Source organism: Natrix helvetica (genome assembly GCF_964273705.1).
Source record: "Natrix helvetica genome assembly, chromosome: 7".
Classification (NCBI taxonomy): Eukaryota; Metazoa; Chordata; class Lepidosauria; order Squamata; family Natricidae; genus Natrix; species Natrix helvetica.
Window position 1 is genome coordinate 10,080,315 of NC_138558.1, and position 23,649 is coordinate 10,103,963.

At 44.1% G+C, this 23,649-nt stretch overlaps 1 protein-coding gene across 1 annotated transcript in view; it reads left to right on the forward strand.

Annotated features, from left to right (window-relative positions):
- Positions 1–23,609: 23,609 nt before the first annotated feature.
- The window catches only part of PRDM8 (PR/SET domain 8), a gene marked incomplete at its 5' end in the record, with an annotated part of 46,006 nt that continues 45,966 nt past the window's right edge, over positions 23,610–23,649 (forward strand). The window contains one exon of the mRNA XM_081960390.1: positions 23,610–23,643. Within this exon, the coding sequence (XP_081816516.1) occupies positions 23,610–23,643 (34 nt within the window). The remainder of the gene's footprint in view (positions 23,644–23,649) is intronic.

Consider the following 23,649-nt stretch of genomic DNA (forward strand, 5'->3'; position numbering starts at 1 on the left):
AGATGTATTTTTTAAAGACTGCTTTATTATTGTTCTAGACAGCTTAACAAAATGAAGAAGCTTTTTAAAATAAATGCTTGATCTGAAGAGGCCCAGTGCTATTGTATCTTCTTTTAAATAGCAGAGAATAACTATACTTCCAGAAAGCACATCAATTTTAACAGCAAGTATAGTCTGAAATGTAACACCACAAACAGTGTATATTGTCTGTACTGTTTGCTGTTTGCTACAAGGAGGCAAATTGCTGGAAGGCAGAAGCAGATTCCCCCCACCCTTGTTTTCCTCTCCAAAAACTAGGCGCCTCTTATACATCAGAGCATCTTATACTCTGAAAAATACGGTAGTGTTTTTCATGTGTCCCTCCCATCAAGAAGCACAGAAGGGCATATCATTCTTTTCTTATCCATCAACAACTCTGCAAAGTTGGGGACCGTAAAGAAAAATGACTAGCCCAAGATCCTCTGGGAATGAACCATGTGGCTATTGGAAGAGCTTCCCCTGGTTCAGCCTGGGGAAATGTGGCACTGGCTTGAAAGCAGCTATATTTGCACAAGGTGGGTACTTCAGATTACCATGAAAGGAAGCTGCACATTGTATTTACGTGCCAGCCTGTGCTAAGACCAAAGCAAAATGTGACACTTCGCAGCACAGTTCCACATTCCACATTCGTCACATGACTGGACGCAATCTTAACAATGTTACTTGCAGCCGAGAGAAGACGAAATTATAAAAGGTTTAGTAATGGACAGAACCCAAAATGCATGTTGCTAAGTGAGAAATTTGTTAAGTTTCCCCCCATTTTACGACCTTCCTTGCTGAAGTTGTTAAGCAAATCACGGCAGTTGTTAAGTTAGTCACATGGTTGTTAAGTGAATCTGGCTTCCCCATTGACTCAAAAATTCTGCCTCCGATGCCAGAATGGGTCTCTATTAACCCAACAGTGAATTTCACTCAGTATCTTTGTACAACTTAATCCTCAAATTACCATATTTTTCAGAGTATAAGACACATCTTTTTCCCTCAAAATAGAGGCTGAAAATCTGGGTGCCTCTTATACACTGAATACAGCATTTTGTGCCTCCTGAAACCCCACCCCTTCACCAAAATGGCCATGCATAACCTTTAGGAGCCTTGCAGAGTGCTCCTGGGGGCTGGGGAGGGCAGAAATGAGTGGAAAATGGGCTGTTTTTTGCTCAATTTTGCCACCACCACCCCCCGGCACTCTATAAGCCTCCTAAAGGCTATGTATGCCCTTTTTTGGCAAAAAAAACCCGGGATGTTTTTGGGAGGTCTGCACAGTGCAAAAACTTTTTTTAAAAATTTGCCTCTTCAAAATCTTGGTGCGTCTTTTACTACGGTGCGTCTTATACTCTGAAAAATATGGTACAACCACAATTGAGCCCATAGTTTCTGTTGCTAAGCAGGACAGTCGTTCAGTGAGTTTTGCCCCATTTTACAATCTTTCTTGCCACAGTTGCTCAGTGCAGTTTTTAAGTTAAGACACTGCAATCTGGCTTACCCATTTGACTTTGCTTTTCAGAAGGTCTTCTGTCCTAGGCCTCCCAAGATCCTGAAGCCGACTCTTCATCCTGATAAAACCTATTTAGGTTAAAGGGAATTCCTCTCCAGCAAAGTCCCGGCCAACAGTCTTTCATGAGATTTCAGAACTACAGACCTTGATAAGGCTTGGAGAGCTGTCAGGCTGATCTTTTCCAAATGCCACTCTGTAGCAGCAATTACTGGGCAAGAAGTCAGGAACAGATCTTCACCCGAATGAATTGAATTAATTGTCTCCTGCAAACTCCGCTCCCCTTTCGCTCCTCTTTATTCCCCATGGGAGAGACCATTCACCGTCCACCTGTGGCCTTACTCCCGAGTCGGCCCTTGTTCCTTAGTTGTTCCCTTTGTCTGGCAACTCTGCGCATGCGCACACTGGGAACAGGCTCCAGCTATTCATCTGTCCCACTGATGTCTGACTCTGAAGGAAGCTGATAACTGGCATACGGCTCTGGCCCCCTCTCTGCCTCCGACACAGAGCCCCCGTTCGAACCATCCCCAGACTCCAGGACTGGCCCATGTTCCTCCCCAACCTCCTCACTGTCTGAATCTGCTGCCAGCTCTGCTGGCAGGCCAAACACATGCCCCCTCCTGAAAGTCATGTACACCTGGCACTGTAGCCTTGAACAGAGGAGCAAGTAGACCTGGGGTTGGTTAGCACTTTGCCTTTTCATTCATTGATGACATCATTTGCTACTTATTATTATTATTATTGTTATTGTTATTATTATTATTATTATTATTATTATTATTTCTTTATTTTTTTATTAAAGAGTTTTAATAAATTTTACAAATATATCCCCTTCTCCACCCCGATCCCACCCCCCTGCAACCCTCCCTCCCCCCAACCTCCCAGAGCAAAATACAGGGTATAAACATTTAACAATCATACGCTAACATAAGCTAACTAACTTTAACATCTTCCTCCTCTTGTACTTTAACTCTTCTTTTGTTAAGCTTACTTTAGATAAATTATAACAATCCTTGTTCTTTCACTCATAAGCTAATTGGAATTTCTTAATCCGATATTTATTTTGGATATATTCAATCCATCTTCTCCATTCCAACTTGCATTTCTCATCTGAGTGGTCCTTGAGATATGCTGAAATTTTGGCCATCTCTGCTAAGTTTAACGTCCATTCTTGAATAGTAGGCAACTCTTCCTTCTTCCGGTACTGCGCCGCCAGCAATCTTGCTGCCGTTGTTAAATTCAGAATCAAATTAGTCTCTATAACTGTACAGTCTGTAATGATCCCTAACAAGAACAGCTGGGGAGTGAATGTTATCTGCAGGGTTTTTTTTTAATGTTTTGTTTTTAATTTTATATGTACACCACTCAGAGTCCCTCTCAGAGAAATTGTAAGTGCATTGAAATCGAATTTAAAACAATATTTCAAGAGCAATGTATACAAACACCGGGGGGGGGGGGGAAGCTTGCTGGATATAAAAAGAAATTAGCCTGGGAAGAAAGTACCTTGGTCTCTGCAAAAGAGGAAATGACAAACATCCAACATTAGACTGAATCATCGCAGGAAAAAGATAATTCACACAGGATATTCAAATATATGAGTGTGTGACATGTAGAAGATGGTACCGGAGTTAGGGAATGTCAACCTAGACATGAGAACCGGACTTCCAGTCATCAGAGGAAAAAGGATGCCATGCTAGGAGGAGACTCTGTGATGGGAGAACTGGACTTCCAGTCATCAGAGGAAAAAGGATGCCATGCTAGGAGCAGACTCTATGGTGGGGGAACAGGACTTCCGGTCAGCTCCAGAATTGAACGGGGGGCTTCTGGTTAGGACCTTTGTGGCTCTTTGAGTGCTTAAGGTTGCCGACCCCTGCTCTAGAAAAAGGGCGAGAAGAGCAACAGAGATGATTAGGTTGTGGGAACTGGGACTGTCCTGTTTAACAAAGTGAAGGACTAGAGGTGACAATAGCAGTCTTCCAATATTGGAGGGGCTGCCACATAGAGAAGGGGTCAACCTATTCTCCAAAGCATTTGAGGGCAGGAGAAGAAGCAATGGATGGAAGCTTAACAAAGATCTAATCTAGAATGAAGGAGAGATTTGCTGTCCTTGAGAACCATGAATCAATGGAGTAGCTTGCGTCCCAAAGTTTTGGGTGCTCTATCACAGGAGGTTTTCAAGAAAGGATTTGTGGTGGTTTAAGCAGGGGTTGGGCTAGAAGATCCCCAAGGTCCCTTCCAACTCTATTATTCTGTATTCTGTAAGTTGAAACCCAAGACATCAGAAGTGTGCCAGGGCGGAGAAGTCGTCTTTGCACTATTTTTAATGCAAAATCAACTAATATTTAGCGCGCCTGGGGGGAAGGGGGGGGAATTCTCCCCAAGTGAGCACGTGCGAGAGAGAGAGAGAGAAAGTGAGAGAAAACAGCAGAGGAAGCAAACATGGGGATCTCAAGTCAATTTGCCTTTCCCAAGATCAGGGGAGGGGAGAGAAAGTTGCACATGGGAGGAGAAGTGTTAAAAACAGCTGTTTCTAGCACTGCTGCCTGAAGAAAAATTATGTCAATATTTATGCAGAGACATCTTTGCCGAGTACATCCAAGCTGCATCATCTTGCCAGGGTGTGCACTCAACAACACAGTTGGCTCAACAGCCTGAAAAAGCAGATGTGCCAATTTCCGGTAGTTGAAGATGACGGTCCCTAATTACGCTCAACCGCCAGCAAGGGCCTCTCCTTGTACAACTCATCGGCCTGATCCCCTTTTGTTTCTCACTGGGGCAGATTAGCATGCTACAAAAGATGCCTTGTGTTTGGGGAAAATCCCAGCTACCGCCAATGCAGCAAAGTATACCATAACCCCATGATGGCAAACCTATGGCACAGGTGGCACACAGAGGCCTCTCTGCGGGCACGCGAGCAGTCGGCCAGCTCAGCTCTAGTATGGAGCCTCCTGCCAGCCAGCTGATGTTTAGGTCCCTACCACACATGTGGGAGATGCACGCACATGCACAAGTGCCGCACCTGCATTCGCAGGGGGTGGGGCGCATTGCATTATGGGTGTGGGCAAGCGCACACATGCTGTTGCGTGCAGACATGTGCTTTCAGCATGTGAGGATAAAAAAGTTAGCCATCACTGCAGTAACCTCTTTCCCTGAAAAGAAGACCTCCCTGGATAATAAGACCAATCAGGCTTTTGAGCGCATGCACTAAAATAAGCCCTCCATTGAAAATATTGCAACACAGCAGCAGCCATGAAGTGACCACACTCGCCGCCTCCTGCACCTCAAAAATAGTAAGACCTCCCCGAAAATAAGGCCAAGCGCTTATTTCAGGGGTCAAAAGAAAATAAGACCCTGTCTTATTTTCGGGGAAACACTGTAGATATTTCTCTAAGTCAGCGCTATATAGATAATCCTTGACTTTGTCCCAAAGGTGCTTTTTCAACTTTTTTATGCACACACCAGGGGTGGGTTCCTGCCAGTTCTAACCCCCTCTATAGAAGAGGTTCCCCAAATCTATAATGCCATTTAGAACCGGTTCCAGCTCCCTCCCCCGCCTGTCCGCACATCATCAAGATGAAGAGCGAGAGGAGGAATTCTGGGAGTTGAAGTCCACAAGTCTTAAAGCTGTCAAGTTTGAACACCCCTGGGGTTTTTTCCCCTAAAGGGTTAGGGGTGCAAGGGTCTTGTAACTTGACAGCTTTAAGACTTGCACACTTCAATGCCAGAGTTCCTGAACCAACATGACTGGAGAAGGAATTCTGGGAGTTGAAGTCCACAAGTCTTAAAGCTGACAACTTTGAACACCCCTGGGGGTTTTTTCTAAAGGGTTAGGGGTGCAAGGGTCTTGTAACTTGACAGCTTTAAGACTTGTGGGCTTCAAATGCCAGATTTCCCAAAGAATGGGAACAGAAGACAAAGTTCTCTCTACACAGAGGTTTTCGGGCTTTCCAGATGACACGCTATGAAATGCTTGAGTAAACTTTGAGGAGAAGTTCACTTTTTTTTTTAGACAAAAGGAAATCCCACATTCAGAATGATGGACAAGAGTTTATTCATGGCTTGAGGTAACTATTTCGATTCATCTCCATTACGGATGCTACTGGGAAAGAAAACCTACAAACTTTTCCAAGCTTTTATTTTCCCAGGGAGAGAAGAGCGGAGACAGACATCTAAAATGAACTTTCCAATGTTGGGAGAAGTACTTCCAGCTTGCAGTCAAGAGTGACAAGGCCTTGTGCCTTTCTCCCCAGGCAGAAATCTGCAAATACATTTTTTTTAAAATCCAATAGAATGTCTTTTTTTTTTAAGGTTATTCCTATTAGAATAACCTTAAAACGTTAATGTGGATTTGTAATCATTTCTTGCCCAATGTAGAGAAGCATCGGTGATGTCAACAGCTTTGCTAAAGATGACCCCATTGACTTGAAGACAAAGAAATGATGCAATGTGAATTTAGTTCAAAGAGTTTTGGAAGATGCTGGCGTCACTTGACACAAACCTACAATGGTTTGGTAAAAAGAAGTAGGAAAGTTCTGGTCCTGTTTGCCTCTACATTACATGCATGGATGGGCTGCTGGAGGTTTGCATGGATTCAGGCGATCCTCTAACTAGGATTCTTCCCAGTTCGGTGAATGCTCAAATGCCACCAATGGCTGGCCATGCTCACCCCGCCCTGTCAGGTTTCCAAATAGCATCCGAAAGTAAACCAGAGTCCGAGGCAAAGTATTGCTCAAAGTTCCAATTTATGAAGAGAGCCATGTTGGCACATCTGGGAAAACCCAAATCTGAAAGCTTCCCGGTTTTTCCCACCCAGTTGAAAGTTCAAGATCTTTCCCCCCACACCCAGAAGTCCACCACATGGTCCAATCTCCCACTGCCATGCTGGCAGCTTCCAACCATCCAGTTCCGGTCAGGTGCAGAGGTGCAAAGACAAAGGATGACCTTGGCTTTCTAGAAAGAATTTTGTTATGGCTACATATCATCTAACTCTGTACAATCCCATTTTTCCACAATACAAAATGCATACCGGAAGTTCGGGAAGGCCAGAAACGGGCCCGTTTCCGGCCTCCAGAGATCCTCCGGAGCCCAGGTAGGGCAACCCTCCCCCCCCCGTGACTAGGCCACACCCACAAAGCAACGAGGCAACCAATCAATTTTTGAAGCCCACCCCTGATTACATGTCTTTTGGGGGGTCAAGATTTATTGCTAATAAAACAAAATCAATTTGAAGATCTACAATGCCATGCCGAAGATGGTCCCATCATTTAAACTTCTTATTCAAGCTAAACTCTCACAGGAAGTTTAAAAGCAGAATTTGGTTGATAGTACTGGGGACTATTGAGAGATTTAATAGGGCTTCATGCCAACAAAGGAAACCCACTAGTGTGGCCAATTATCTGGGCTGAATCTAACAGGAGGAGATCTAGATAATCCACTTCTCTTCTGCACCTTGTGACTAAATTCTTATACAGGTAGTCTAGCTGTTCCCTTCGTCTCTGCAACTCTGCGTATGCACACACTGGGAACAGGCTCCAGCTGTTCCTCTGCCTCACTGATCTCTGACTCCGAAGGCAGCTGATAACTGGCATAAGGCTCTGGCCCCCTCTCTGCCTCTGACACAGAGCCCTCGTCAGAGCCTTCCCCAGACTCCAGGACTGGCCCATGTTCCTCCCCAACCTCCTCACTGTCTGAATCTGCTGCTAGCTTTGCTGGCCGCTGGCGGGCCACAACACAAATGTGAAAGAAAATCAGAACAGATATGATATGGTATATGTTGCAGAATGCAAAAGTCAACTTTCTGGAATTTTCAGATTTATTATTATTATTTTTTAATGAAAGCGGTACAAGGTTTTACTGGGCAGATAAATTAAAAACTAGATGTGGGATACCAGCAGGCTGGGTGGGAGCAAAGGGAACAGCACAAGGCACACATTCTAACTGAGGTACTCTTACTACAAGCTCACACACAGCGCAACTAATCGTGGAAATAAAGTGTTATGCCTTCATTTCCATTCTGTGGAGACAGCGCATATTAATTTCCCCTAACACACCAGGACTCCCGAGTTCCATGCAGTAATTTCCATCTGAGCAGAGAAACCACAACAGGCGTGTGTGGGTGGGTGTACACTTGGCGGCAGTGTGTGTGTGTTTGTGTGTGTGTGTGGTGCTAAAGTTGTAGCGAGTTATATAGGCTTAAGAGAGATGGGGAAGGGTGGGAAAGCCTCGCAAAAATAGATTCCCTCATCCCTCCAATCTTAGATACTCCGTTTCTTGCATGCCCCACCTCCCATCCAATTTAATTTTATAATCAAGGCGATGGAACTCTTTTTTTTCCTAATGACCTTCACTGGGAATACCGCATAAAAGGGGATGGGAGGCTTATGAGTGAGGCTAAATTAATAGAACAGAATATAGTGGAGTGGAGTGGTGTAGAGTAGAGTAGAGTAGAGTAGAGTAGAGTAGAGTAGACTAGAGTACAATAGAATAGAATAGAATAGAATAGAATAGAATAGAATAGAGTTGGAAGGGGCCTTGGAGGTCTTCTAGTCCAACCCCCTGCCTAGTCAGGAAACCCTACACCACTTCAGACAAATGGATATCCAACATCTTCTTAAAGACTTCCAGTGTTGGGGCATTCACAACTTCTGGAGGCAACTTCTGCTCCACTGATTAATTGTTCTCACTATCAAGAAATTTCTCCTCAGTTCTAGGTTGCTTCTCTCCTTGATTAGTTTCCACCCATTGCTTCTTGTTTTGCTCTCAGGTGCTTTGGAGAATAGTTTGACTCCCTCTTCTTTGTGGCAGCCCCTGAGATATTGGAAGACTGCTATCATGTCTCCCTTGGTCCTTCTTTTCATGAAACTAGACATACCCGGTTCCTGCAACCGCTCTTCATACGTTTTAGCCTCCAGTCCTTTAACTTGCATTAACTTGCAATGAATTAAAATTACAGGCAATCCTCGACTTACGACCGTTCATTTAGCAACTGGCAGCAGTGAAGAAAGGGACTTGCAACCACTCCTCTTGCTTACAATGGTGGCAGTATCCCCTAATCTCATGATGAAAATGTGGATGTCTGGCCACCAGCATAGCAATGGCAATAGCACTTAGACCAGGGGTGTCAAACTCAAGGCCCAGGGGCCGGAACCGGCCCGCATGGTGCTTAGATATGGCCCTCAGGGTCGCCTTGGAAACAGCAAAGGACTGGCTCATGGTGACTCAGCTTGGGAGCCCATTTTTGCTGACTGAGTACTCGGGCCACCACAGGTGCCTCCAACATGAGTGACGTTGATCAGGCCACACCCACCCTGGCCACACCCCTTGGTGATGCCCCCTGCCCCCCACAAGGTCAAACACAACCCTGACGCGGCCCTCAGTGAAATCAAGTTTGTGTCAGGGTTCCAAATATCATGCAGAATGAAATCAGAGTCCAAGGCAGAGCTATCCTTAAAGTTCCAATTTAATAAGACAGACATGTTGGCAACAAACTGTGGAATCCCAAATCTAAAAGCTTCCTGGGATTCCACCCAGTTGAAAGTTCATGATCTTATCCCCATACCCATCAATCCATCACATGGTCCAATCTTCTTCAGCCACACTGGCATCTTCACCTAGCTGGTTCCGATCAGATGCAGAGGTGCGGAGACAAAAGATGACCTTGGGCTTCTAGAAAGGAATGACAACGACACATTCTACAATTCTACTCCTTTCTATTCCCCCTCCCAATTACTACACTAATGAAACAGCATAATGAAAATAATAGAGAGTATGGCAGGCCAAAGATCCTAAAAAGAAATATAACTGCAGGCCTGACAGTCAGACACTCCTGACTTAAACTTATATACCATTCCACAGTCCTTTGTAGCACTCTCTGGCCAGTTTACAATGTCAGCATATTGCCCTCAACAAACTGGGTCCTCATTTAACCAACCTCGGGAGGATGGAAGGCTGAGTCAACCTTGAGCCGGTCAGGTTCGAACTCAGTGGGCAGAGTTTGCCTGCAATACTGCATTTAGCCACTGCTCCACCAGGGGTGTCAACCAGCATGTATTCATGATGATTGCAGTATCCTAATCTCAGGTGATCACCTGATTTGTGACCTTCCCACCTGGCTTCCAACAAGCAAAATCAACAGGGGAAGCAGGATTTACTTAAGGACCACCTGACTCACTGAGCAACAGCTGCAATTCCCTCATGACAAAGAGGTCATAAAACTGGGCACAATTCAGAAATGCTGATTCCCAACTGTCAAGGACTCTTGTCATTGACAGTTTGACAACATAAATCAGTGGATGTTGACCAAAATAAACCCTACCGTACTAAGTGCTATTTTACTCCCGAGTAGGACCATTTCTCCGTCTGTAACTTATAACATTTTCATGCTCTCATTCATCTGATTCTGGAATGAAATGAAATGCAGTATTGCCTTCCTTACTCTTCTTTTGCACAATAGTGCTTGGGTGAGTCAATAGGTCACTGGTGGGAAATGAACTTTGATTCATACTCTTAGCACACAATCCTGGGTATATTCATTTGAAAACATTCTCACAGGTCACCACATTATTAAAAAAAAAGATGTAGAGACTCTGGAAAGAGTGCAGAGAAGAGCAACAAAGAGGATTAGGGGACTGGAGGCCAAAGCATATGAAGAACGGTTGCAGGAACTGGGTATGTCTAGTTTAATAGAAAGAAGGACCAGGGGTGACATGATAGCAGTGTTCCAATATCTCAGGGGCTGCCACAAAGAAAAGGGAGTCAAGCTATTCTCCAAAGCACCTGAGAGTAGAACAAGAAGCAATGGGTGGAAGCTAATCAAGGAGAGAAGCAACCGAGAACAAAGGAGAACAATTAAACCAGTGGAATGACTTGCTTCCAGAAGTTGTGGATGCTCCGTCACCAGAAGTGGGTTGCTCCTGGTTCGGCCCAGTTCAGCTGAACCAGTAGTAGCGGCGGTGGAAGGCTCCGCCCACCTGCCCGGATGGGTTGCCGCGAGGGTGCGCATGCGAGCACGAGCAAACCGGTAATAAATCGGTTAGCAACCCACTACTGTCCATCATTGGAAGTTTTTAAGAGGTGATTAGACAAACATTTGTCTGAAATGGGACAGGGTTTCCTGCTTGAGCAGGGGTTGGACTAGAAGACCTCCAAAGTCCCTTGGTATAAGACAAGGTGACAAGACTGGAACAAACTGCATATATTGTGATTGGACAGAAGGATAGACAATGTATTAAGTAGGCTAATAGTTAATGGTTGAGACTAGCTGTATATAATGTGAATGTATGGTCACTTCGACTTCGCGGTACTGCATTGTTTTAAATGTAAGAATAATAAAAATATATTCAAAAAAAAGACCTCCAAAGTCCCTTCGAATTGTGTTATTCTGTTAATGGTTCTACTTTCAAATACATCTGTAGGATTGCAACTTTACTATACGTCTTCTGCAATTATTTATTATTATTTATTTATTTCTTAGCGCTTATAGACCGCCCCCTCTCCCAAAAGGGACTCGGGGCGGTGTACAGTCCATATCAAAAACATCATAAATAACTATAAAATTTAAACAATTAAAATTATTAAGTGGATAGGTACATAAATAAGAGGAGGATAAAAATAGACAGAACTGTAATTGCTAAGTAAATAATTTAAAATATACAAAATTTAATTATATGAGCTATATGAAGTCATTCCTTAAGACTGACACTGGGTGAATTGAAGGATAGCATCTGTTGCTTTTGGGCAACAGGTGCTTAGGGGAGACATGATAGCAGTCTTCCAATATCTCAGGGGTTGCCACAGAGAAGAGGGAGTCAAACTATTCTCCAAGGCACCTGAGGGTAGAATAAGAAGCAATGGGTGGAAACTAATCAAGGAGAGAAGCAACTTAGAACTGAGGAGAAACTTCCTGACAGTTAGAACAATTAATCAGTGGAACAGAAGTTGCCTCCAGAAGTTGTGAATGCCCCAACACTGGAAGTCTTTAAGAAGATGTTGGATAGCCATCTGTCTGGAACGGTATTAGGTTTCCTGCCTAGGCAGGGGGTTGGACTAGAAGACCTCCAAGGTCCCTTCCAACTCTGCTATTGTATTGTATAAGAGACTGGACTGCCATCTGCCAGAAATGGTATTTAGGGTCTCCTGCCTAGGCAGGGGGTTGGACTAGAAGACCTCCAAGGTCCCTTCCAACTCGGTTAATCTGTTAAAATGTATACAATGTGGCCCTCTAGGGATTCAAATCTCTATTGTTTTCATCCGAGATTGAGGCTTGAAATACAGTTCACATCTACTGCATGAATGAGCTTGTTTGCTGAAGATAGGTTGTCTTTGACTTAGAACGGCTCATTTAGTGACCATTGAAAGTTAAAACGGCACTGGAAAAAAAGTGACTTAGGAACATGTTTTCATCCTTACGACCATCGAAGCATCCCCATGGTCACATGATCAAAATCCAGATGCTTGGCAATGGGGAAGCCTGATTCACGTAACAACCATGTTACTAACTTAACAACCGGAGTGGTTCATATTAGATTCTCTGTAGTAGTGAGGAACAACTGAGGCGATTCTGCATTCAACAGTCTTTATTAAACTCAGAACATTAACACAACACAACGGAACCCCTTGGTTTGACGGCTATTTATATGGTAGCTGTCAAACCATTAACCAATTAGAACGTTGCCATTCTCCCGCCGGAACGCCTCCGTGCGTGAGCCAATAAAAACCAGCATCTGGCTTGATTGACACTGGCTGGTCGTAACTCGAGCACACACGTTTCACTTAACAACCGTGGCAAGGAAGGGCAAAATTCACTCAACAAATGGGAATCACAGTAACAAATATCTCACCTAGCGACTGAAATGTCGGGCTGAATTGTGGTCGTAAGTCATGGACCACCTGTATATTTTCCCCTCATGGTTAATTAAAATAATGTCTGGTCTAGGATTTTGTGGATATTCCACTCAATTTGCAGTCTTGACTGGCTATGAGAAATCTCTTTTGGAAGTAAAATAGCAGATATTTGACCGAGACCAATGATGGTGAACCTTTTTCACCTCGGGTGCCAAAAGCATGTGTGTGCTATCATTCAGGCATGCATGCCCACCCCTATAATTTAATGCCCCTCCCCCTGCACCATGCCTTGTGCACTCATGGCTTTCTTAGAGCCTGGGGAGAGTGAAAAGAGCCTCCACCGGCCCTCCAGAGACCAGAAATAGCCCGTTTTCCAACTTCCGGTGGGCCCTGTACAGGGGTCGGTTCCTGCCAGTTCTAACTTCTTCTATAGAAGAAGGTTCCAAAAATCTACAGTGCCGTTTAGAACCGGTTCCAGCTCCCCCCTCCCCCCGCCCGTCCGCACATCATCAAGATGAAGAGTGAGAGGAGGAATTCTGGGAGTTGAAGTCCACAAGTCTTAAAGCTGTCAAGTTTGAACACCTCTGGGGGGGTTTTTCCTAAAGGGTTAGGGGTGTAAGAGTCTTGCAACTTGGCAGCTTTAAGACTTGCGTGCTTCAAATGCCAGAGTTTCTGAGCCAACATTTTGGGTGCTAAGCAAGAGCATTGTTAAATGAGTTTCACCACATTTTGCAAGTCGGCCACAACAACCCAGTCACATGACTGCCAAGCCACTCCCACTTGGTCACATGGCCAGCAAGCCACTCCCACCCGGTCACATGGCCAACTCCCACAAAGCAGGCCACACCTATAGAAGAGGTTCTCAAAATTTTTGAAACCCACCACTGGCCCCGTAGGTCCTTTTTTTTGCCCTCCCCAGGCTCCAGAGACTTTCTAGGAGCCTGGGGCGGGCAAAAAATGGCCCAACACGCAAACCGGAAGTTCGGGAACGGACTTTTGGGTTGCCCAATGGGTTGTTTTTCTCCCTCGGGAGGCTTCCCTGGAGCTTCTGGAGGGCAAAAAAACAGCTGAAAATCAGCTGGCCAGAGCGCACATGCGCCCTGGAGCTGACAGGGCAACGGCTCGCATGCCATAGGTTTGTCATCACAGACCTAGACTTATAAAGCAAGTTAAGCCTTATCTTTATCTTTTCGACATACTGTCAAGGGTTCCCAGTAATACACTCTGAGCAAACAGAACTCCGAGGCATGCAGTTTCGTCCAAGAACAGCTTTATTGGACGTATCATATTGGCACAGACTGGTGAAAACCGACTCTAAAGGTTCCCGCAGTTTTCACCTAATTAAAAGTAAAAGTTTTCCCCCCTTTCCCAAACAATCCGTCACATGGTCCAATCAAGGTGCTGTCCGGTTGCTTGGAAACTTCACTCCTCCTCTTTTCAGCCACCTGTGGGAATGTCCTTGGTTCTCAGGGGAAACTATTTTGTTTTGGCTACAAAACCCCAGCTATCTCAATTGCCCCCTCCCTGTCCCTCAGCACCGTTGTGGCAGCCTTGAAGCCTCCAAGATGGCCTCGGTCAGGCCAGCTTCAGAGTTGACACATACATCAAAATACCTTTACCAATATTTTGTATCCATCACCCAGAAGTGACTGTAGGTTGGCCATTCTCAATCTCTTACCTTCTGCAATTCTGGAAAAGAGAAACAATGGCAAACCAATGAAGAAGGACCATGTAGTCCCATGATGGCAAACCTATGGCATGCGTGCCACAGGTGGCACGTGGAGCCACATCTGCCATCACACGAGCTGTCACACTCTAGCATGCATGTGCACACCGGCCAGCTGATTTTCGGCTTCCCGGAGGGCTGGGGGAGGCCGTTTTCGCCTCCCCAGGCTTCAGGAAAGCCTCCGGAGCCTGAGGATGGCAAACACCTCCCCTCCTATGCGGCAGAGGCCATGTGCTCATGCGCAGGTGAGCGAGGCACATTGAATTGTGGGTGTGGGCATGAGCATGGGTGCAATAGTGCGCATGCACACAATTTTGGCACACCTTTACAAAAAGGTTCACCATTACTGATGTAATTCGTACCCTTGAACATAATACTTTTATCCTAGTAACAACCAATTCACAGTTAATACAGATGCCAATTTTATTCTCTTCCTTCTAACAGACGCTTCAAAGATTACCAAATTCTGCCTGATCACCATTGCTATTTATTATGAGTTTTCCATGTGTGGGAGGCAAAGTCCTTCACCATTTAATTTTAACCTTGCATGACTTTATAATGTTAAGTAGCGGTCAAAGTTTGCTAACACATTTACATTCATTTATGCCTCCGTTACTAGAGTTATCAATTAGCTAGCTTTTAAAAAAAATCAGTCACCACCGAATTAAAATTTTAAGCATTTCAGGCCTTTTATTTAAGTGATTGATAACTTGTTTAATCATTTCAGTACTTTAGGAAATTAACTCTGTATATTTTAGATATTTTATAATAACTTCTTTAATAATCGTTCATACCTTTTTCATCCTAATTATGTTATAATTGCATTTAATTGCGGCAGCTGACTGTAATAATAAAACTGCTATGGCTACAGAAGTTGGGTAGTCTGCTGAAGATTGGCTATCAAGAGATATGACAGGAGGGACTGCATTTTCTATCCGTACACTAGTCCTCATGAACAACCTCAAAGTGTATTCCTATTCTCAGAGTCTTTCAGAGACTTCTCAAAACTGTTTTTTTCTCGTGGAGTCTGAGTATAGGTAGTCCTCGACCTACGACCACAATTGAGCACAAAATTTATGTTGTGAGACAGTTGTTAAGTGAATTTCGCCCCATTTTACGACCTTTTTGCCACAGTTGTTCAACAAAGTGCAGTTCTTAAGTTAGTAATACGGTTGTTAAATGAATTTGGCTTCCCCATTGATTTTGTTTCTCAGAAGGCTGCAAAACGAGATCAAATGACCCCAGGACACTGCAGCCGGCATATATACCGGCCAGTGGCCAAGCATCTGAATTTTAAGTGTGAATAGCAGTCAATAAGTCACTCTTTCCAGTATACCGTTATAACTTTAAACGGCCACTAAATGAACTGGTGTAAATTGAGGACTACTTGCAGTCATGTCCATCCACCCCTTCATAGCAAGGCAGAAGTAAGGAAGCAAGAATTGCAAAAGCTGTGTTTTTTAATATTTAATATTTAAGGTGTAGGATTCTCGAAACTGTGATAGAATTGCCATTCATTCTCTTACAGGTTTACAGCCACTTGCTTAGCAACTGGTTGAAGTTACAATGGACTGGGGGGGGCTTCAAAAATTTCAGCAACAGGTCCTCTGCTCGGTCCTGGGTGGGCGTGGCCATGGTGGGCGTGGTTGCTGGGTGGGCGTGGCCATGGTGGGCGTGGCCTAGTCGGCCTCTTGCAGCACGGGGGAGGGGCGTTTTCGCCTTCCCTAGGGTCCAGAGGCTTTCCCCGAGTCTCTGGGAGGGTGAAAACTGCTTTCCCCAGGCTCCAGAGGCCCTCCAGAGGCTGGAAGCAGGCACGTTAGTGTCAGCCACAAAGAATTAGAGTTACGCATTAAGTATTTATTGCTCATGCCAACTCAGAAGAATCTGGGCAACCAACGGTCAGCACTAAATTGGTGCTAGATAAGAGTCGACGGAATTCTAGGTGGCTGGACTTGGTTTACTTGTGGGAATGTAATGATTCCAGGCTGATTCCTCTCTTGATTCTGCCTCCAGACTCCTCCTCTTCTTCTTCTTTTACTTTGCCTTCTCCTCCTCCTCCCCTCCTCCCCTCCTCCTCCTCCTCCTTCTTCACCTCCCCTCCTCCTCTTCCTCCTTCTCCCTCTCTCCACCTCTTCTCCTCTTCTCCTCCTCCTCGTCTTCCTCCCCTATTCCTCCTCCCCTTCTTCTCCTTCTACTTCTTTTTCTCCTTCCCCTTCTCCTCCCCCCTCCTCCCCCTCTTCTTTTCTTCCTCCTCCTCTTCTCCTATCCTCCTCCCCCCTTTCTCCTCCTCTCTCCTCCTCCTCCTCGTTAATTCATTAGTATGAAGTATTTGACTTTCTTCTGGCTGGATCTGTTTTTGTAACATAACAGCCTTTTTAGTTGTGAGGTCAAAACAAGTCGACAGGGTGGTCAAAAGTGAAGCTATTGAAGCTCTGCTATTTTGCAACTTCTTCTCCCTATCTTAGCTGAAAAGATTGAAATATTTGTTTATTTATTGCAGTTTCTTCTTCATTTATTATGATTTGGAGGCCACCTTTCCAAGGCAAGCTTGTTTTAAATAAATAAGTGGACGTGTGGGTGTGTATACCCACCCACATGCTAGGCTTTGTAACCAAGATCTCCCATGACAGCTTACAACACCTGCTTCCTATTTCAAGGATCTGTTCCTTATTGCGGATTAAACGGTAGTGTGTTCCTTTTCAAGTTAATAAAGAGCGCAATTTGTTCTTCATTTTATTTAGCCCTGCTTTTTTGCACTTGCGGTTAAATTAAAGCAATTTTAATTTAACCTGCCATCTGTTTAAATTGTTTGAGATTTCATTGTTATCCAGTTCTGCTGCTTCCTTTTTAATGGTTTGTTTCAAAATTGTTTTTGCTCTTTATCAGGGGTTGGCATTTACTCCAAGGTACTCACGCAATGCTCCACAGATTATTTTATATTTTATTACATCAATATTAATTAATTATAATCACTAACTTAAGTCCTATTATTTCCAACGGTAGCAGTTATGATTAACCAAATCCAGTGCTACTTCTGAACTTCAGAAGCAACCTGCATAAAAAGCCAGTATATAAATATTAAATCAAAGAATCTCCAAATCCAGCATCTGTCTGTATTAATGCTTGGTTTTTTCCCACATGGACATGAGGGGAAAAGGTGCTTTTTCAGTCATGGACTTCTGAAAGCTTTGGCATTGCTTTTCAGGGTCCAATTAAACTCTGAGAAAAAAGTGGACTGCGTTATTTATTAGGATAGTTTTCAAAAATCCAATTCATTGAATACATTCAATGCATCAGAATATGTACATTCTACTAATGTTCTTCATGTTTTGTCACACCAAATACAAGTAGTCTTCCACTCCAGGGGTGGGTTCCAGATCTTGTTCCAACCGGTACAGTTGGAACGGGCCCGGTGGCATCCACGTGGACACGCGCAGTGCGCGCATGCATCTTAGTGCCTCCGCGATGCTCCAGCTGTTCAGCGGAGTGTCGCGCAGGCGCTGTACACGCCTTGCTCATGCATTGAAGCGCCGAAGACTTAAAAGACTAGTAAGGAGCTCGGGTGGGCGAGTGGCCCCTCCAGAGCACCTTACCGGAGCGGTATCCCGTGCTCTGGGCAGGCTCCGGGCAGGCTGCGATATGCCCATACTAGGGCGTACCGCCTGCAACTCATTACTGTTCCACTCGCAACCATTCGTTTAGTGACCATTTGAAATTACAATGGCACTGGAAAAAAATGATGCATGACCATTTTTCAGACTTATGACCACTGCAGCATCTCCTTGGTCACATGATCAAAATGCATACCTTTGGCAACTGGCATGTATTTATTGCGGTTGCAAATGTCCCTGGGTCGTGTGATCCTGCTTTTGCGGCCTTCTGACGAGCAAAGTCAATGCGGAAGCCTGATTCACTTAACAACCGTGTTACGAACTTAACAGCTGCAATGATTCACTTAACAACCTTGGCTAGAAACGTCCTAAAATGGGGAGAAACTCTCTTAACTACTGTCTTGCTTAGCAATGGAAATTTTGGGCTCAGTTGTGGTTGTAAGTCAAGAACTACCTATTGTTCTCACCTAGGCTTCCCCAAAAAGCACGAAGCAGATTCCTGGTCCCGACAAAACCCCTTTTATTAAATGCATGGGAATTCCTCTCATTCACATTCAGCAAAGGCCTGGCAAACAGGTGAAGTTATGACCGCAGACCTTATCTAGCTTGGAAAGCTGCCGTGTAAATATTTTTCCAAACGCAGTGCTGTGCAAGGAAAGTCTTGGCACAGAGTGTCTGAGATTCATGGACAGATCTTCACACTCCTGAAATGAACGAATGAACGAATTGTTTCCAGCGAAAGCCCACTCCCCTTTCACTCCTCTTTTATTTCCTATGGGAGGGGCCAATCACCTTCCACCTGTGGCTTTACTCCCGAGTTGACCCTGATTTCTTAGCTGTTCTTTTCTTCTGGCAGCTCTGCGCATGCGCACACTGGGAACAGGCTCCAGCTGTTCCTCTGCCTCACTGCTGTTTAGCTCTGAAGGCAGCTGAGAACTGCCAGACGGCCTTGGCCTCACCTCTGCCTCCAACACAGAGCCCTCATCAGAGCCTTCCCCAGCCTCCAGGACTGGCCCATGTTCCTCCCCAACCTCCTCACTGTCCCATTCTGCTGCCAGCTCCGCTCATTTGATTAAAACTGGAAAGTGTCCTTATTTTGATCCTCTCCACGGCCCCAACCTATGCCAGCATGTATTAAAGTTCCTGCTTCTTGTATGACTGCTTTTCAACTTTTGAGTGACTTCACAAGAAGATGGAGCTCATAAGCACTCTGAGAAGATAAAAGGAGAGAGAACTGACTTGGGAATGGAAAAACAAATCCTGAAAATAGTCAGAAAGAATGGCTGAGAGCAAGTTTTCCCGTTGGTTTTCTGATAAATTTCACAACTGATGGCGAAATATGGCTTTTTCAGGCTCGTGCCTCAGCGTGCATATTTTCCAATGAGACACACCGAGACAGGAAGATCATTTTTGTTAGATAAGGGGAACGGATGAGACAGGACTCAGGCTTCAGTGATAGATGGAACCCTGATCTTTAGCTTACGTCCCTTTTATAGTTATACCATAACGAAGAAATCTGAAAGAGGACAGTTGATTGGACTGGATAATAGCATGCATGTTTATTAAAATGAGGTCTGAAGGGGGGAAAAATGTAAGGAGAAAGGTTGTTTAGGATTCTCAAAAGAGATAAGCCAATTTGTACGAACAAACTTTTCTTATCTGGAGCTAGTCTCCAGCTTGTTTATCAGTTTAGGAAATGTTACAAGGCTAATAAATCTTGAACGTCACTTTAAAAGAAAGAATATAAAGCAGATTAAAATACAAAGTAACTGATGTGTTAGTTAACAAATAATAAAACCCATGTTGTTTGTCTCTCATAAACAGGCAGGCCAGCTTTGGATGCCTTTTTGAAATTAAACAGGCACCCTTGAAAGGCAGCCATTTTGAGAATTCAATCTAAGCCAGGGGTGTCCAAACTTGGGAACTTTAAGACTTGTGGACTTCAACTCCCAGAATTCCCCAGCCAGCATGGCTGGCTGGGGAATTCTGGGAGTTGAAGTCCACAAGTCTTAAAGTTCCCAAGTTTGGACACCCCTGATCTAAGCCTTTGAATGTGCCCACTGGACCGAACACAAAACTATCCTTGTACTAAATCTTCCTGGGTACAATATTCTTTTCACTGGAACAATAACTGGAAAATGGGGACTTTCTTTCAGTTTTGATGAAGACTAAATTCTCATTTTGGGTCCCATTTGCTCTTTACACAACTCATAGATACTGTATCCAGGCAACACTGTATCCAGTTGTATTGTAAATTAAATTTAATAATCCTGTGTAGAGAAGGAAGGAAGGAAGGAAGGAAGGAAGGAAGGAAGGAAGGAAGGAAGGAAGGAGGGAGGGAGGGAGGGAGGGAGGGAGGGAAGGAAGGAAGGAAATCCCATTAAATTATTACTGCACCGAATGAAATTTTATGCTAAAATAAAAATAAATATCTGTTCCTGGAATTTCTTCCTAGGAGAAGCAAGGAGTATACAATGAACATCCTGCATAATAAAGAAACTGCAATAGATTAGAATTTAGTGGGCCTTATCTAATGAGATATCAGCTATTGTCTGCAAATGTGATTAAGCTTAACTAATGGCCTTCTGATTCATATATTTATACCCCAATCTCTGAAGAAGCAAAAGGAGAATTTAATTAACAAATAATTAAAAGCAAATAAGGGCTTTTTTTTTAAAAAAAAAAAAAGCCAATTGGAATGTAGTATTCTAAGATATTTTAGGAATATATTTGAAAGATAGACAGGGTGTGAATTCCCAAGAGAAAAAATGACAAAATAAGAACCATTAATAGTTTTTTTTTTTAAAGGCAGGAGGTTTTAACAGTAACCTTCTCTACATCTGACATGCAGGCATAAAAACCTCATTTTCCAGCTTCAGCTTTTATGCAACTCAGTTGTTTTCATGCTATTGAGTTAGTATAAACGAAAATTAGTTTTTGTAGAAGTGAATGAGTCTTAATCTGATTAGATAGTTCATCCTGGATTAATGGCTTTTTTCCCCCTAATCGGCCAATATCCTGTTTCTTTATCATTTTTTGATAAAAAGTCTAACTTTACCCAATTATCGTCAAGGGTTTGCAGCCATTTGTTCTGTGAATGTCAAGAGAGTTTGCCCCAAGCACCGTTTTGTAATTCTTCATTACCCCCGCCCATCCCTAAATGGCACTATATATCTTCAATTGGCGCTATTTTTCTCAAGAAGCCACATATGGGTTTTAGCACCTGAGCTTACATCACATGGCATAAACATGCTACAATATCCTTTCCCCCCACCTCTGCTCTGTCCCCTAAACATTGTTTTCATTTGTTCCACAGGCTTAAATAGACTTTAGCTGCTCATTCAAGATTTGGTCACAGTAGCTGTAGCAATAAAAGTAGTTTTAGATCAACATTATATATGCCATCGGTCTGTTAGTCTGGTCTACCTAATAGAAGAGTTAAAGTATGGAGGCAATAGGATTGCCAATGGACATGGCAAAATCTATGCCATTATAGCTTTTTGCTAACTCAAAGATGGAGCAGTTCAAATAATAGAATAATAAATCTTGATGTCTGAAGGGACCTTGGAGGTCTTCTAGTCCAATGGTCCCCAAACTTTGCAGCTGTGGGGGGAGAGAAGAACTGGGCTGTGCAAGTGATGTTCCGGCAAGAATGCACCTGGGCACAGCTCAACTTGCATGAGAGGTGGGCTGGCACCAGAGGTGGGTTCCTGCCAATTCTAACCTCTTTTATAGAAGAGGTTCCACAAATCTACCGTGCCGTTTAGAACCGGTTCCAGCTCCCTCCCCCTGCCCGTCTGCACCACGCTTGCCCTGCCTACTGCTCACTGATTGGCTGGTTCACCAATCACCCTGCCCACCTCTAAGAGTCCTATCTAAACCTTAAAGTCTTAAAGATGTCACGTTGGAACACCCCTGGGTTTTTTTTTTCTAAAGGGTTAGGAGTGCAAGGGTCTTGTAACTTGATAGCTTTAAGATTTACACACTTCAATGCCAGAGGACCTGAGCCAACATGACTGGAGGAGGAATTCTGGGAGTTGAAGTCCACAAGTCTTAAAGCTGTCAAATTTGAACACCCCTGGGATTTTTTTTTCTAAAGGGTTAGGGGTGCAAGGGTCTTTAAGACTTGTGTGCTTCAAATGCCAGAGTTTCTGAGCCAACATTTTGGTTGCTAAGCATGAGCCTTGTTAAGTGAGTTTCACCACATTTTGCAAGTTGGCTACGCCCACCCAGTCACATGACTGCCAAACCACTCCCACCTCATCACATGGCTGGCAAGACACTCCCACAAAGCAGGCCACACCTACTGAAGAGGGTCTAAAAAAATTTGAAACCCACCACTGGCTGGCACATACATGCATCAGTGTGCAGTTCACCTTATGCAAGTTGAACTGCTTGCCCATTTGCACACGGGCCAGCATGCTGCTTGTAAAAGTCGAGCTGCATGCACACATGTGGGCATCAACCTGCTGTAGGAAGTTAGCACCCACCCCTCTCCTAGGAAAATGAAATATTCTAGGAAATATTAAAAAGGCAGAATTTTATACCTCCCTGGATGAGAAATGGAGAAACAAGGTTTTTTTTTAGGCAGGAAGTAGACTCAATCTTAATAGCCCCCACCCTCCTCAATAGCCCACAGCAGATGTCCGCACTTAAGAGATAAAGAGATAGCTAGGTCTATTCATAAGCAAATGCCCCCACCCAAGATCCAACAAAGGTAGGATTAGCCCTCGGACAGAATAGGAATTGTCCAAAGCATTTTCATTACATCATCACCCAGCAAGATTCATTACATCCTCACCCAGCAAGATTCAACCAAGCTTGGGACTCAAGACACTACAAAGTTACCCCTGCATGGCCCCATGGGAGTCTGACAACCAATCAGAATACATTGCTTACACAGGAACAGGAAGCTCCAAGGCTGGACCCAAGAGAAGGTGTGTATATATATATATTGCATGAGAGGTGGGCTGGCACCAGAGGTGGGTTTCTGCCAATTCTAACCTCTTTTATAGAAGAGGTTCCACAAATCTACCGTGCCATTTAGAACCGGTTCCAGCTCCCTCCCCCTGCCCGTCTGCACCACGCTTGCCCTGCCTACTGCTCACTGATTGGCTGGTTCACCAATCACCCTGCCCACCTCTAAGAGTCCTATCTAAACCTTAAAGTGTATATATATATATACACACACCTTCTCTTGGGTCCAGCCTTGGAGCTTCCTGTTCCTGTGTAAGCAATGTATTCTGATATATATATTGGATCCCAGGCCAAAAAAAAGGGAAATGCTGAGTGTGCTCTGGTTTTATGCCCTCTTTGGGCTTTTGGATTTGAGGTTGTATTCTGATTAGTTGTCAGACTCCCATGGGGCCATGCAGGGATAACTTGTCGGTTGTCTTTTGAGTCCCAGGCTTGGTTGACTCTTGCTAGGTGATGATGTAATGAAATGGCTTTGGGCAATTCTGACTAAGGCTCTGCTGAAGAAGGTAGATCTGTTATGTAGAATAGACTGGCTCAGGCCTTAATGGCCCATTGACAAAGGTGGAGGGGGGGAGAATGAGTTTCTGCCTCCCTTTTAGTGGGAAATATTCCGCCCTTTTAATATTTCCTAAAATATTTCATTTTTCTAGGAGAGGGATGGGTGCTAACTTCCTACATTTGAATGAGACTGTGTAAGAGTGCAGCGTTCAAGCATTTTCCATATTCATTTCATCGATTTTCTCTCCTGAAACGTTCAAAATTACAACTTGACAGCTTGGTGATTTGTCTTTCTTTTCTAAAGACAAAATGAGGGTGCTCAGCTGTTTTTCTTTTTTCTCCTTCCAAATTCAGACAACTTCTCTTTTTCTAGGAATCTGACATTCCTGCGGAGAAGAAAGGAGTGGAATGGGGCGGAAGAAATACCATGAAGAAAATGGGCATTTTCCTGGAGTCACACAGTAAGT